We start from the raw sequence: 17233 nt of genomic DNA on the forward strand, positions 1-17233 counted from the left end.
CTCCAGTCAGCCAGCCAGCTTCTCCAGGGTTAATATTGTGTAAAATGTAGAAAACAAAATTGGCTACCCTTGGGCTATTTTTTAATCAGCTTTTGACTATATTTCACATGTTTTGGTTGAGCATTTGGCTGCAAACGTCATACAGATCAAGCAACCCTAGCCACAGGGCCCCATTTATGGTAGTGAAAAGGACCTCAGAATAGGTTAATCCGGGCCTGGTGACTCCTGTTATATAGTCTATGAGCTCCATGTCTCTCTTTAATAATATATAGACATATATAGAGAGACTCCTCTTATAGAGTCTATGAGCTCCATGCTTCTACTCTCATCCTGTAGAGAGTGGCTGCTCTTGGATCCAATCTATTCAGCTCTCTGAATTCAGGATGGACCTCCTCCTTCCTGCTGGTACCTGTGATGTTTGAGGAGCTACACTTCTTTTCAAACCTTTACTTCCAGCACCCTGCTCTCCAATTCAATAGAGAGAAAGACAGGAATACAGCACACAGATTCCTTTTGAAATTGAACCTACAGGTTCCCAGACTGAGAGAATAAATAAAATAAAATCAGAAAAGAGTGATTGGGGGTGTGGAAAGTTTACTGCTGGAAAATGGCCAAGATGAAACCACTGCCTGATTGAGCAAGCAAGCCGGACATGACTTATTTTTTGCTTTGCTATTTGAAGTACTTCTCTTGTATTGGGTATGACGTTTCTATTCACTGGAATCAAGTGGTTGATTATCCCCCTCGCTCTCAATGCAGGAAATGCTCTCATCTTACTGAGCCACTTCTCCTTCCTTTGCTAAAGCTTCCATACTGTATCTCTGAACTGATCGTTTTTTTAAAACCGAAGACTGAAAATGGAAAAGCAGCTCTGTGATTTACTTGTGCGCCTGATTCTGCTTACCTGGGGTTTCGGAGCTGGTGTTGCTGGTAAGCGCTGGTGTTTTGGGGGTTTAAAAAGTCAAGCAGAAAAATGGTTTCTGTCTTCCTGTCTCAGCGTTGAAAATAAGAATATAAAATAAAAAATGAGAATTAGGGAAATGTGGTCTCCACACAGCACAGCTATTACAATAGAAAGAGACTGCGGTACAGCGGACATTTATACAAGATGCTAAACAACATATATAAACAACTTGATCTATCTATCTATCTATCTATCTATCTATCTATCTATCTATCTATAGGTTTAGAATATGGTATGGGGTGCTGTACAATGCCAGCTGATATCAACTCCATAGTCTTATGGTCTTATTTCCAACTGATACAAACTATCTGATACAAAGACATTTCAGATGACTGAATTAAATCACTGTCTGTGTCTACTATGTATTCTGTGTGTGTGTGTGTGTGTGTGTGTGTGTGTATGTATATATGTATTTGTATATACATGTATATATATACAGTGCCTTGCAAAAGTATTCAGACCCCTGACCAATTCTCTCATATTACTGAATTACAAATGGTACATTGAAATTTCGTTCTGTTTGATATTTTATTTTAAAACACTGAAACTCAAAATCAATTATTGTAAGGTGACATTAGTTTTATGTTGGGGAAAAAAACTGAAATATCTTGCTTGCATAAGTATTCAACCCCCACACATTAATATTTGGTAGAGCCACCTTTCGCTGCAATAACAGCTTTAAGTCTTTTTGCACACAGTGTCGGAGTGATTTTGGCCCATTCTTCTTGGCAGATTTGCTCCAGGTTGTTCAGGTTGGTTGGACGACGCTTGTGGACCGCAATTTTCAAATAGTGCCACAGATTCTCAATGGGATTGAGATCAGGACTTTGACTGGGCCACTGTAGGACATTCACCTTTTTGTTCTTGAGCCACTCCAATGTTGCTTTGGCCTTGTGCTTGGGATCATTGTCCTGCTGAAAGGTGAATTTCCTCCCAAGCTTCAGTTTTTTAGCGGACTGAAGCAGGTTCTCTTGCAGTATGTCCCTGTATTTTGCTCCATCCATTGTAAAATAAAATATCAGACAGAACGAAATTTCAATGTACCATTTGTAATTCAGTAATATGAGAGAATTGGTCAGGGGTCTGAATACTTTTGCAAGGCACTGTATATAAACACACACACACACACACACACACACACACACACACTCACTCACAGTCAGCATTCGGTCAATCATCGATAAAAATAACCATTTCGCATTTGAGCATTTACAAATGATCACAGAACGTAATAAAAGGTTATTTTGGTCTTTGAGCAAATTATTTTGATCAAATTGTGAAATCGAAAAATACCAAACAAGCAAAGAACAAAGCTTCTTCTGTCTTTGGGTAAAATGATCTAATCAAATTGTGAAATGTGCTTTGAGCAAATGTGCAGTTCCCAAACAGATTTTGAATATGCTGCTCAATCTATGAATAGCAATTAATTGCGTCGTGTTAAAAATAGTGATCAAGTGAAATACAAACTTTTTAATACAATATATATCATTTATTTTTTTATCACATTATTTTTACATACAATTACCCATTTATACAGTTGGGTTTTACCCTAACCTCTACTCTACACTGCTGCATATATATATATATATATATATATATATATATATATATATATATATATATATATATATATATATATATTATCTGCTGTATTATTGAATTGTGGTTTGTCACACTTGAACAAAAATTGTTGTATTTCTTGCTCTTATTGTATTACTTGTATTGTAACACTTGAAATGTATTTGCTTGCGATTGTAAGTCGCCCTGGATAAGGACGTCTGCTAAGAAATAAATAATAATAAAAATTATATATATATATATATATATACTTTGAGCTAAAATATATATATATATATATATATATATATATATATATATATATATATATATATATATATATATATATATATATATATTTTAGCTCAAACAGCCAGCTGCCCAATGTTTCGATATGTTGTACATATTATATCTTTCTCAAGGGAGCCTGTGTTTGAATCAAAACATTGGAGGTATTTATAGGTTTTTGACGGCATGACAACTAGTTGTTATTGTTTACATTCAAATCCATGATTTATTCTTACTTGATGTAATGGTGTTCTATATATTGTGACATCATTTTTACTTCTATCTTTGAATCTGTATTAATTCTAATTAACACTACTTTATATAAACTTATATTTTTATTATATCATGCATAAAATCAGTACATTATATTCATAAGATACACGTCATTGATTCATTATTTATGTAGAAAGTTAACCCATTGAGACCGTGGCCACATTTACAAGGGTGTTGTGGTTAGCAATTTAGGGATAATGGCCTCTACTCATCAAAGTGTTGGTTCAAAATGTGTTATTATGAATGGATTAAGAACAGTTTAAGTGAGGATGTCGTTTTTCAGACAACCGAGTGACATTATTTTATACCAAGCAGATTTCCCACAATCTGAAATACACTAAAATCACTTGTTCGTCTAATTTGCATGTCACCGATATGCAAGTTTATAATAATTGGGCTCAACACAGACCAGCGGGACGGCAGGCAATCGGTCAATGGATTTATTTTCTAAACATGCCCGATGAGGAGAGGAAATCAAGATTCAGAATGGATACAGCCGCAATTTTCTAAATATTTCTTTTTTTTGTCCTTTTTGTGTGTAAATCCAGTTGATAATCTGATTATTCAAATATATATATATTTTCTGTTAATATCTTTCCAGCAAATTAATAAACAAAATAACTGGACATGCTTAAGCATGCCTGTGAGGGGCGCGTGTGTGCGGGGCAAACCAACCACTCTCACCTCTACCTCAAATGTTAAATAATAAATAATATGAAACATGTTTAATGTAGAGAAAGAGATTACACCAATATATGCACGACATATGTGATACATAGATAGATAGATAGTAAATGCAAGTTGTTTTTATTTATTATATATCTTTCTCTGAATAGATCCATATATCAGCTATTTATATACAATCTATATACAACAAGATCAGAAATAACATCTACCGTGACTGGATGCAGAAAATAAAACAGCCTAAAACTTAAACACTTCAGAGAATAAAAACAAAATACAGCCGAACCTGCAGTAAAACAGTGAATCCTGAATATTTACATCAGCATCATATAGCCTAAATGTAACCTTAATGAGAACTCATTTAAAAAAAAATAAATCAGAATTTAGATTTAGAAACATACATATCACTGGATTTGTTTTTGCAAGGCTTGCTGCTTTAGAATTGCACTGAATGCCCTTAGATCAAGACCCTGTCATGGCCAGCCCAAACTCCAGACCTGAACCCCATTGAAAACCTCTGGAATGTGATCAAGAGGAAGATGGATGGTCACAAGCCATCAAACAAAGCCGAGCTGCTTGAATTTTTGCGCCAGGAGTGGCATAAAGTCACCCAACATCAATGTGAAAGACTGGTGGAGAGCATGCCAAGACGCATGAAAGCTGTGCTTGAAAATCAGGGTTATTCCACCAAATATTGATTTCTGAACTCTTCCTAAGTTAAAATATTAGTATTGTGTTGTTTAAAAATGAATATGAACTTATTTTCTTTGCATTATTCGAGGTCTGACAACACTGCATCTTTTTTGTTATTTTGACCAGTTGTCATTTTCTGCAAATAAATGCTCTAAATGACAATATTTCTATTTGGAATTTGGGAGAAATGTTGTCAGTAGTTTATAGAATAAAACAAAAATGTTCCTTTTACCCAAACACATACCTATAAATAGTAAAACCGGAGAAACTGATAATTTTGCAGTGTTCTCTTAATTTTTTCCAGAGCTGTATACAGTACTGTGCAAAAGTTTTAGGCAGGTGTGAAAAAATGCTGTAAAGTAAGAATGCTTTCAAAAATAGACATGTTAATAGATTATATTTATCAATTAACTAAATGCAAAGTGAGTGAACAGAAGTAAAATCTAAATCAAATCCATATTTGGTGTGACCACTCTTTGCCTTCAAAACAGCATCAATTCTTCTAGGTACACTTGCACAAAGTCAGGGATTTTGTAGGCATATAGTCAGGTGTATGATTAAACAATATACCAAACAGGTGCTAATGATCATCAATATGTAGGTTGAAACACAATCATTAACTGAAACAGAAACAGCTGTGTAGGAGGAATAAAACTGGGTGAGGAACAGCCAAACTCAGCTAACAAGGTGAGGTTGCTGAAGACAGTTTACTGTCAAAAGTCATACACCATGGCAAGACTGAGCACAGCAACAAGACAGAAGGTAGTTATACTGCATCAGCAAGGTCTCTCCCAGGCAGAAATTTCAAGGCAGACAGGGGTTTCCAGATGTGCTGTCCAAGCTCTTTTGAAGAAGCACAAAGAAACGGGCAACGTTGAGGACCGTAGACGCAGTGGTCGGCCAAGGAAACTTACTGGAGTAGATGTAAGACATATCATGCTTACTTCCCTTCGCAATCGGAAGATGTCCAGCAGTGCCATCAGCTCAGAATTGGCAGAAAACAGTGGGACCCTGGTACACCCATCTACTGTCCGGAGAAGTCTGGTCAGAAGTGGCCTTCATGGAAGACTTGCGGCCAAAAAGCCATACCTCCGACGTGGAAACAAGGCCAAGTGACAACTATGCACGAAAACACAGGAACTGGGGTGCAGAAAAATGGCAGCAGGTGCTCTGGACTGATGAGTCAAAATCTGAAATATTTGGCTGTAGCAGAAGGCAGTTTGTTCGCCGAAGGGCTGGAGAGCGGTACACAAATGAGTGTCTGCAGGCAACAGTGAAGCATGGTGGAGGTTCCTTGCAAGTTTGGGGCTGCATTTCTGCAAATGGAGTTGGGGATTTGGTCAGAATTAATGGTCTCCTCAATGCTGAGAAGTACAGGCAGATACTTATCCATCATGCAATACCATCAGGGAGGCATCTGATTGGCCCCAAATTTATTCTGCAGCATGACCACGACCCCAAACATACAGTGAAAGTCATTAAGAACTATCTTCAGCGTAAAGAAGAACAATGAGTCCTGGAAGTGATGGTATGGCCCCCACAGAGCCCTGATCTCAACATCATCGAGTCTGTCTGGGATTACATGAAGAGAGAGAAGCAACTGAGGCTGCCTAAATCCACAGAAGAACTGTGGTTAGTTCTCCAAGATGTTTGGGCCAACCTACCTGCCGAGTTCCTTCAAAAACTGCGTGCAAGTGTACCTAGAAGAATTGATGCTGTTTTGAAAGCAAAGGGTGGTCACACCAATTATTGATTTGATGTAGATTTTTCTTCTGTTCACTCACTTTGCATTTTGTTAATTGATAAAAATAAACTATTAACATGTCTATTTTTGAAAGCATTCTTACTTTACAGCATTTTTTCATACCTGCCTAAAACTTTTGCACAGTACTATATATATATATATATATATATATATATATATATATATATATATATATATATGGATGTATATGTAGAAATATTTGCATTCAAGTCTGTTTTACTGAAATGTAATAAAATAAACATTATTATTATGTTATGTTTTTATATATTATGCACTTTAAAAACACTTTTTTTAAAATGTCCAATAGTTTTTAATTGACTTGGGGTTACGCTTCAAGTATGTTGTATGCTTATAAATAATCTAGCCATCTGAGAGACACCGATGAGACACTGAACTAATGACCCATTAATGCTATGCCTAATACTAGAATGCCTATAAGTTTTGGAGAGGGGCTTCAACTGATTCAACTACGTTAGTGCGGAGCTTCAAATCATTCACGAGGTTCATTGCTTCATTGAGGCTTCAAATCTTACACGTGGTTCATTGCCTCATGAGTAGGGGTCTACTTAAATCGCGGTAAATTTACGTATTTTTCACGGGTATGTTGCGGAATAAAATTAGGATTTCACGGACATGTTTAAACATTAAATAAACCTAAGTAGACAGTATTTCAGAACACTATAGAGCCTAAAAATAGTGGTACTTGTTTCCTTACTAAAACAGTGCTGGCATTTGTTAAAGGCGAGCATGCACCATCCCACCATCCCCCTGCAGTTGACTTGCCTATACATTGAGACTGCACGTCTGCATCCACTGAATTGGTTGGAAGTTAAGGCAAAGCTTTGCCAAGTTATACAGATGTGGAAATCGATTAGAAACAGCCCAAAAACTCGGTTACACAAGGGCATCTGGCATACTTTAATAAAGTCAATGTATGCTGTACGTTCGTTGTCATGTTTTTTGTCCCATCCAAGAATTTATTTTATTAGTACCGCGTCAAAACAAAGAAGACGTGGCTAAAATTCCAACTGTAAGCAGCAGGTTGAAGCGAGGTGGCTGTGCTGGATCATTTTAGTACTGATTTAACTTGCAGACAGGAATACTTCTTGTCAGGGCTGATTTTCCAGTTTGGTTTCTGAAAGCTGTTTATTTTACGTTCTGTTCAGCAGCCTCTGTAGTAGCATTTTGTTTAATATGTGATTCTAAAGATAAATAGCGATCGATCGTATTTTCTCCAAATACACATTAAGATATGGAAAACAATTACCTCAGTCTGCATGTAGTTTCTTTGGGAAATATCTTCAAACGATCATCAGCCGAAATATACTTTGCTTTATTTGTCGTCCATTTCTACTATTTTACCTCCAATGCTGAAAACTAGATTTTAGCAACCTAAATCAAAACAATGCAGCACCAACTTTGTCCCGCCCCCTCCTGCACAGTACAGGTCACATAAAAGCAGTAAAGACGCACTGATAGGCTGATTAAAACTCTGTCATTTGAATAGTAAACAAGAACGTTAACTGCTTTGGAGAAATTTTTTTGTAAATGTTGCTTGTGGACATTTTTTTTTGTTTGTTTTTTGCTTAAGTGCAATGCACACAGGACGGCAAAGGAATAAAAAAGGGCTATCTGCAGAAGGAAGCTAAGTATTTTGTGTCACTTGCGTTGTGCAGTAGTTCATTTAAACAAGTTTGTTTTCTTTTTTTAACCTCTCTGTATTTGTTTGTATGCATTGGCCCCTAAGAGGTGAATTTCACGGTGACCTCTCAATTTCACGATTTCCGCGAAATCGCGATTTAGGTAGGTCCCTACTCATGAGGCTTCAAATCGCTCACAGGAGCTCATTGAGGCTTCGGATCAGTCACATGATTCAGTGATTCACTACTTCAGGTGATTCAAATGACCACTGCTTCATGTGAAGCAAACAAATGACGTAACCCGCCTCGAACCATCTGAAGCAAACAGTGTTCCGCATGAAGCACCACATCACGTGATGTGACTGACCCAGAATCAATACAATGCTTTGTTGAAATACAGCCTAGATTACTCCTGGAAGGAAGCGTTTATTATTTCTTTCTCTTTTTTTCAATGTGTTTATTTAAAAAATATCAGCAAATATGATTCTTTTAGTTTTGCATTTTGGAAAATGTAATTATTTTTTTAAAATATAAAACAAGTTATCTTCGCGCACACTTCCTCACAGCGGCAGGGATTCGATTCTGCGTTAAGTTTACAAGCATTTCTAATTACACACCTCCTAACCTGTTGCACCACCGGAAAACTGACTAACAAAGCAATTATCAAAATATATTACTTGTTTCAACACTAGTTTCCCAGATGAATACATCAGGTCAGATATGCCTACCTTTCTAAAGCAACATTATCGTGTTTTCGATTGTACAACAATCTTAAATATGATAATGCGTATGTGTGACTGACTTTTTTGGGGGTAATCACATGTGTGGTTGATATATAACCAGATAACAGAAATTATAAAATGTAACTTCATTTTGTAAGTCACAAATGACACTGACAGAGCCTGTAAAAGCGTGCTTTACGGTGTCTTTTATCATTATTTCTAAATGCCAAGTTCCAGGCAATACCAGCCTGTGTGTAACTCGTATGTTCAAGTTCAAGTATGTTCAACGACGCGGCTCTACCAATAGATGTCACTATGGAGCACTAAGCGCTTCAAGTGATTCGGCTCAGTGAATCTTTTATGAAGCAAATGGTTCAGAGGGTTCAGTGGTTCAAGAGGCTTGGCCTGAGAAAAAATTCAGTTTAGCACCCCTAAACAAATAGGGGTGCCAACAAGAACTAGGCCTTAACTAATTTAACAAAAAAAAAAACGGTTAAAAAAGGACTGTAAATTAAATGTGCAAAACCAAAGGGGAGATGGTACAGAGCACGCCCCCTAGAGCCCATTGGTCGACAAAGGTGGTCATGTCGCCAGCGGACTCTGCGTGGGCGTGCTCTAAATTAACCCGTGATCGGACGAGGGCCCTGAACATGGCCCCGCAGTCAAAGAGACCCTCCCCGATCATCTTACGCTTCCTGGTCTTGTAAATTGCCAGTTTAGCAAGAGCCAGGAGCAGATTCACGAGGAGGTCTCTCATCTTGCTGGAGCCATGAACAGGGTGCCTGAAAATGAGGAGGGTGGGGGAGAAATGCAGACAGAACTGCAGCAAGAGATTCCTCAGCAACAGGAAAAACGGCTGCAGCCTGGCGCACAAAAAATAAATGTGACTTACCGACTCGGACTGACTGCAGAAAGGACATGTGGCGTCCGAGTCGGTAAAGTGACGCAGGATCTCTCCTGACGCGAGCGCTCCGTGCAGGACCCTCCACCCCATTTACCCAGCTCCTCTGGGGAACAGTGGGGAGTACAGGGCCTCCCACTGGGGACTCTCTCCCTCCGGGGGTCAGAGGAGATAGTAGTAGTAGTAGTCGTAGTTGTAGTAGTAATGATACTATTATTGTTCTGTTATTGTTGTTATATTTCCAGGTTTCTTGCGGTACTCCTCTCTGGGAGAGACTGTTACCCTGCCTTGTATGAGATTCCAGGAATATGAAAACTCGTTCATTTATTGGATCTTTAGTCAAAGATCTGAAACAGCTTCTGAGCTGGCCTTGGGTGAGAAGATTACAGTCAAACAGCCAGAGAGAGCTGCAAGACTGGAGGTGCTGCCTGACTCGTCTCTGCGGATACACCACCTGCACACAGAGGATGCCGGCCAGTATGAATGTCAACAACATGTAAATAGGAACTATCATACAAGAGGAACTCCAGTTGTTCTGACCCTGCTCACCAGTAAGTGTGTTGTAGTGTTTAAAGTAACCATTAGTAGCATTAGAACCAGTTATATCACCATAGTTACAGTATCATACACACTCATACTCACACTCAAGTTCTGCAACTGGTGAACAAAAGTTAAATAAAAAAAGATATCTTTAGTCTTGCTTTAAAAATGATACCAGGTTCTGAATTCCATATGCAGGGGCATCCTCAGAAAAGATTCCCATAGTAAAAGCATAGTAAAGTATAATAGAGCACTGTGAAAGCACAGGAAAGTATAGGTTGGCATTGTAAAGTCCAGAGGTCATTAATACAGTTTCTGGTTGGTTTTCCCTTTCAGTTACAGCTGACCCAGGTAGAGACTTAAAGAGAGGCACTGCTTTAGCTCTACAGTGCACCCTGGTGTGTAATGGTGTAGCTCCTGACAATGTTGAACTGACCTGGGTGGATGATGAAGGCACAGCCCTGCAGGGAGACAGGTTCAAGATCACTCCCAGCAGAACACATTCCACTCTGTCCCTGGAGCTGCATATATCAGACCACAACAGGAGATGGAGATGCAACCTAACTGAGGGGGGTGAAGTAAAGGCTTCGTATAGCTACACCACTACACTTACAGGTATTATTCATATCATTGCTGAGTGTTTGTGGCTAATATAATAAATAACCCAATAAGTATGACCTGCTGTGCACTTTCCACTGTATAGGTATCTAGTGTATATATATATATATATATATATATATATATATATATATATATATATATATATATATATATATATATATATCTAGTACAGGACAGCACTGGTAACTTACTAGGTCTGTTCACCTGGAAAATGAAATTGCCCCAGCCCTGTTGACTGACAGGAGATGTGTTAATAATTTACAGTTTCTTTATTCAATAAGATTTTACATATAAACTCAAAAGGTCCTAAATCAGCACAGAACATGACTTGATGTAACCTTTGACCCCTAACAACAGCACATGGTAACTCATAACTGTGACATATTAAACAAAAACACAGGCCTTGCTGAATGCATTGATACCACTTTTGTTCTTAATTCAGTGTGTAAAACACCAGTTATTGTCATTTGTAATACAACCTTCCTATAGTTTTTTAAAATATTAATTTCAGGTAATTACATGGAATATCAGGGGTTTCCCTGTCGCTCGTCACTCGTAATTTGCGAATGTTTTTTGAAAGTGACGACAAAAAAAAAAGTGGAATCGTCACTAGTGACGATCGTTTCTGTTTGTACTATAAAAAAAATCCCTTTTGTTAAAGTCACACACAACGTCTCTTTCTTCAAAAGAAGGGATCGCTAAACCATAGAATCACTCCTGCTGATCAGATCCGCCTCGGCCTCATCGATTCATTGACTCTGCAACGTTCTCCTCCCGTGGTAGGCGATGTAAATGCAGTCAGCCAATCAGCGCCTCAGTTTCATGTTGCGCAAATATAACCTCGTATCTCTGTTACACCCGACCATTACTTCTGGAAGAATAAGTAATCAGCTTCGGCAGTGACTGTTGAAATATAGGTTATTATAGTTGTGCTTAAAAATACTGTGTGCAGAAGATTTGTGAAACGAAAACGCATCATTAACTAAGAAAAAAAAAATAGCCTACGGTAACGTTATAAAATATGTGAAATGTGTCTTTTCTATGACCAAAAATGCTAAAATTCAGGGCCAAAATTATTCTGTATGTGTTAAGCACCAACTGTCTCTTGACCATTTCGCCAGTAGGCCTATAACGAGCATGATAAAATTATATATATACAGTGTATGTGGTTTTATACGGCACTGTATATATGCCTACAATATATCTTGCATTGAGAAAACACCACTGGAATCGGAATAAAGGAGATTATTATGTAATACAGTTCACGTGCATTTGGTAAGTAGCATTTTCAAAACCATATTATTATGTGCAGTATTAAAATAAGTTAAAAACATAGCAAATCCACAAAACCAACAAAATACATAGTGTATATTTGACATTTTATTTGTAGTGTTCTGTGTAACACGGGCCATCGTTTAACCTGAAGCAGATATACTCGTTTATCATATTATCAACAACACCAACGTGTAAAAATAAAGCAACAATTGTTTTGAAAACTGTCCAAAATATTTACTTGGTGGCTAAGAATGAAAAATGTCAAGATAAAAATGTTATTTTTATATGGAAAATGTCAAAATAAAAAGGGAAGCTGGAAGAATTTACCAGTCAGGACAACGGCATTTAAATACTACTACTATTAAACTGTACCTGTTGTTAATGTGGTTTCTTCTAGCAGCTTTCAAACTGGGGTACCCGAGAAAAATTCTGAAATGGCAGACAACGCATTTTATTTAGTACCACTTGCCAATCTATTGCAAACTTTTGTCATGTAATCAGCGTTTAATCACCAACACCAGACTGACGCGCTGTGACAGCGTTCAGCGCACACATGGCTAATTTACATATTAAATAGGTACATTTTAAATAAGCCCTGTTGTTTAAATGTAATATAAACAGTTGGGCGGTTACTGCAGTCTATCTGGGATACAAAAAAAGACATTTTAAAAAACTAAGCCTAGTCTTTAACTCATTTTATTTCCTGTGTGCGTTCATGCCTGCAAGTCGATATTTTATTCTTTCCAATGACCCGATTAAAGTTTATTGTAACTTAAGTACTACATTTCAAAATACAGAATGTATGGCCAATCAGAAACCAAAGTATTGTCATGCGGTCTAGTTTGACAAGCCGTTACGTCTGGTGTGAGAGTAGTTTTAGCTTTCAATCCAGTGAATAAATGTGAATTGTTTGCTCAATACTAGTACATTACTAGCAAATGGCGATCAAGGCGAAATACCATCAAAGATTAAAAACGCCAAAAATGTCTTGCGACTGAAGCTCTCTCCAATTTCCCTGCCATCATCAGTGATTTGTGTGGTAACAAGCAGGGACATTTATGACACTGATACTAGGTAAGCGTTTTATTATTATTTTTTAATTAGCATCAGTACTGTACGTTTTAGTCACCAATAATTTAAAAATGCCATTAATATGTTTTCGTATTGAGGCCAGCTGTAGAGATCCGTGGATAGTGAACTTTGCCTTCTTTTCTATAACTGTATCATCAATATAAATACATGATTGCGGTAAACTTGTGCGCGCGAATTAAAAAACAAAACTGTTAGCCAATACTGTAAAATGTCGCAGAAGAAAATCCACTCGTTTTTTCAGCAAGAGTGAAACAGAACAAACAGAACAACAAGTTGTAGAAAATGAAGACTTGGATTCGGAACACCAGAAAAAAAGAACAAGCAAAGCTCACACGTGTCAGATAACAAAAAAGAAAACAAGCAGCAAAGTTTCAGCCTTATTGGAAAACTCTGTTTCCATGGGTTGTATATAATATTCTAACACTGTGTTTTTTTCTTTTTATTGTAAAAAGACATACATGGTATAAGTAATTCATAATGCATTCTGTGTCTGTATGTAGCTTTTCAGAGCAAATAAATCTGGTTCTTGAATTTTAATGTTCTAAAACTTTACAGCTGTACATTACCAATTTATTTAAACTGTAGAGCATTATTAAAATGGTTTAAATTAAATAATTGTTTTGGTCAATACAGTGATTTAAGGTATAAAATAAAAACAGGATTCATAACACCCTTTCAGACTTGAGCTGTGCGCCAGTAGTGAATATCTGGAGTGACTAATGTTTTTAGAAAGGATTAGTCACGAGTGACTACAAAAATCTAGAACCCAGGGGAAACCCTGTGGAATATGGTCTGTATTTTTTTTATTTTTCCACATTGCCTGGATGGATGGATGTATTAGGACCTAGTCTATCCCAAAAACACCAAAAGATTAATCTCACCAGGGGTTGAGGTTCATCACAAGATTTGGTGCTCAGATGATAGTCTAACAAAGAACTTGAATTCCGGGGTCAATCTAAACATGAGTGGCCTAATGATAATGAACTGTGAAAAAATGTAATAAACTAACAGACACCCAGACAGAATGATACTGTAGTGTCAAACTGAACAGGATCGCGAGACACTGTCTGTCGGTCTGTCTGAAGCTTTACTAAAATGTATTAAACTAACACAGACACCAAGACGGAATGAAACTGTTGTGTTAAATGGAACAGGATTGTGTGGGCACTGTCTGTCTGCTGTAGCTGTCTGCTGCTTTAATGAAACTAAACTCCGGGAGAATATTGTTAAACAAACAGCAAGAAGGGATCATACCAGGGGCGTCACTTCACAAAAGTCTGGGGGGGGGTGGGGTGGGGGGTAGGCAAAGAATACATTTAGGGGCCCCCCTCTCCATAATAATAAAACTCCAAACATAAAAAAAAACTCTAGCATGAATAAACCTAGTGAAGCAGCGAATATCGACTCAGCTTCTCTTTTGCAAAGATATCAACCATGACATCAAAATCAGTTTTATTTTCTGCTTTTTTTTGTTTACAAATGATATTTCAGTTCCCATTACAAGCAGATCACTCAGACGAGGATTGGTCATGGAAGTTCATAAATAGGTTTTAACCAAACTTAAAACAGACGCTCATTGCTTGCTGTGGTTACTGGAAGAGTGAGGCTACCTTGTACCTTGATGTTTTTTAGTAATGTATAAGTAATGTATAAGTAATAGCAAGTATCTCTTTAGAGTTATACCAGCTCAAAAACAGAAAAAAATAAAACTACTGATGGCGCAAGTGTAGCTTTTTGTTCCCCTCTTCAACTCAGTAACTTCTTAAATTAGTTAAAATATTATCTGGGCCATCGGCAGGTTTTTGTGGGCCCTGAACAATAGAGAGAAAACACAAATTCTATTTTTTTTAATTTACATAGAAGATTTGACAGTGTAGTTGCCCCTGTCACCCCCCCCCCCCCCCCCCCCCCCCCAAAAAAAAAAAGTCTGTCTGTCTGTCTGCAGCTGTAATGGATTGATTGTTTTGCTCTCACTCCTTGAAGACACTCCGGTATTGATTGCAACAGCTTCAGCGGCAGCCATCGCTCTCCTCATAGTTTTGATCCTCGTCGTTGCGTTCTGTGTTTGGAAGAGGAGGAGATCAGATTCAGGTAGGGCTCTTTATTGAATAACTGACTCAAGTCCTGCTGCCATCGATTTCTTCAGCAATCCCTCTCCACAAAATACAAGCTGAAGGAACATCTCTTCTTCCTTTCACAGATAACCACGTCCAGGATGAAGAATTAACAAAGGAGTCTGTCAGTGAGATTCCTGCTCAGGTTACGGTAAGAACAGGATGTGTCAATGATAATGAAATGTGTCACAACTTCAAAGAATGTGTCCACAAGCAGATTTAAATCAGATTTGATTTTAATTACACAGGATCTAAGCAAAGGTTCATATATAAAAATACATATTTATAATAAACGGAAAGATGCAGGACGTTATAATTATAATTACGAGGGATACAATGGAGCGACGGTTACTGTAAAGAGCACTAGTCTTTTTCTTTCTCCTGAAAGTCGCATCCTAAACCATATCATTACAGTACACCTTCATCATTGAATTCAGGGAACAAGAGAGCAGGGTCTTTGCAACCAAAAAAAGTTTCTCTTTTTTCCATACGTTTCATCATGTTTAATTCTCACCTGTCAGACAAAACGGTAGTGGATCAGGGATCTAAATAAAGACTGCAGTCTTATACATCATTAAAGTGAACCATTGTTTATGTCAAAATCATGAACCTGTCACAGTAGTTCCTGACTAATATTTGTTAATGGTGATAGTGCATCCTAATACCACAAGTTTGAATAGCAAGCAGTATTGCACTTGCCATTAGCCTCATACTGACGACTGATCCGGCTCAACAAATGGTTCTTTCTAATGGATTTCCCTAAAGCAGTTCCTCCAGTCCTGCTGTATGCATCCCTTCACACTGTGAGCCTCACCTCCACTTCTCTCTTGTGAACCACAGGGGGGCGCCGGGGAGAACTACTCCAGCATCCAGTTCAACGACGAGGGAAGAGGACCTGAAAGGAGACAGGGTCCGGCGGAGGAGAGCAATACCGTCATTTACTCTGCAATCAAATAATAGGCACACCATGGCTGCTCTCGCTGTTACAACATTCAGACACCTGGTGGCGCTAAAAAAAAAAAAAACATTTTTTGTATTTTACATTTTAAACAGTCAAATGCTCAGGAATTGCTCTGCTTTGTTTGATTCATGATGATTTTTAGGGCTCTGTTTTAAAAACGTTAAAGTGTGTTTTAAAGAATATTTTGATAAATTTGTTTAAGCACATTATGATTATTTCAATGGAGTTTGCAGTTCATTACACCACTTTGGTCTGTTTTAGAGAGGGTTCGTTACAGGGGTGTGCCGAGACTGCTATTTTCTGAGTAATTGCCTTGTGAAGTTGTTCGTTATTAATTAAATGCACTAAAACATATTAATTACTCAACATAAAACAATGCGCTCCCTCGGTTTCAGTTGTTTACACAATCATTGAGTATCAATCATTAACAGTAGTTATTTAATACAGAACCTGTTGGGATCAAGCTAACTAAAAACAAACTATATATATATATATATATATATATATATATATATATATATATATATATATATATATATATATATATATATAAATACCGGTATGATTTTTATAGTTTAACTTCTATAAACAAGTGTGTGTGTGTGTGTGTGTGTGTGTGTGCGTGTGCGTGTGCGCGCACGTGTATGTATTTGGGTTTATTTGTTAAATGTTCATGTTTTTGAATTCTGGGTAGTGCTTCATTTTAAATTGCTGGTACGGAAGACAGAATATGAAAAGAGAGACTAAGTGCTGTGGATAGAAAGCACGTTCTGGCAAACCTTTACTTTCATAAGTGCTTTTGTGAAGAAAAACAAAAAACACCAGTAAATAGAAAAAGGGAAAGAGATAGGTTTACTCAGTTTTTACACGAGAGATAGGTTTACTCAATTTGTACATGCAATTGTGCAGTCAACCACACGCTCCCCATGTATTATTATTATTATTATTATTATTATTATTATTATTATTATTATTATTATTATTATTATTATTATTATATTAAAATAGCTTCACCATGATAAAATCTAATTAGATGAAGGAATTCAACAGTATGCAATCCACATGTATTCCATTAAAACACAATCCAGTGTAAATTGCAATGTTATAATTAAGATGAAAGAAAACTGGAATATGACTTGGTTA

General features: G+C 37.3%; 1 protein-coding gene across 1 annotated transcript; it reads left to right on the forward strand.

Moving 5' to 3' along the window:
• Nucleotides 1-748: 748 nt before the first annotated feature.
• Nucleotides 749-16523, forward strand: LOC131707083 (uncharacterized). Its single transcript, XM_059009208.1, has 6 exons — nucleotides 749-930; nucleotides 9733-10038; nucleotides 10364-10642; nucleotides 14999-15106; nucleotides 15216-15280; nucleotides 15970-16523. The coding sequence occupies exons 1-6, from the start codon at nucleotides 858-860 to the stop codon at nucleotides 16084-16086; spliced, it is 948 nt and encodes a 315-aa protein (XP_058865191.1). The 5' UTR covers nucleotides 749-857; the 3' UTR covers nucleotides 16087-16523.
• The last annotated feature ends 710 nt before the right edge of the window (nucleotides 16524-17233 follow it).

The sequence above is a fragment of the Acipenser ruthenus genome, chromosome 38, assembly GCF_902713425.1.
Source record: "Acipenser ruthenus chromosome 38, fAciRut3.2 maternal haplotype, whole genome shotgun sequence".
NCBI lineage: Eukaryota > Metazoa > Chordata > Actinopteri > Acipenseriformes > Acipenseridae > Acipenser > Acipenser ruthenus.

What these genes read in the sequence shown, in the direction of transcription:
- LOC131707083 (XM_059009208.1), top strand. Translation starts at nt 858, where the DNA reads ATGGAAAAGCAGCTCTGTGATTTACTTGTGCGCCTGATTCTGCTTACC. An exon ending in CTACACCACTACACTTACAG is followed by an intron (nt 10,643 to 14,998) that starts GTATTATTCATA and finishes CACTCCTTGAAG; the next exon opens with ACACTCCGGTATTGATTGCA. An exon ending in AGATTCCTGCTCAGGTTACG is followed by an intron (nt 15,281 to 15,969) that starts GTAAGAACAGGA and finishes TGTGAACCACAG; the next exon opens with GGGGGCGCCGGGGAGAACTA.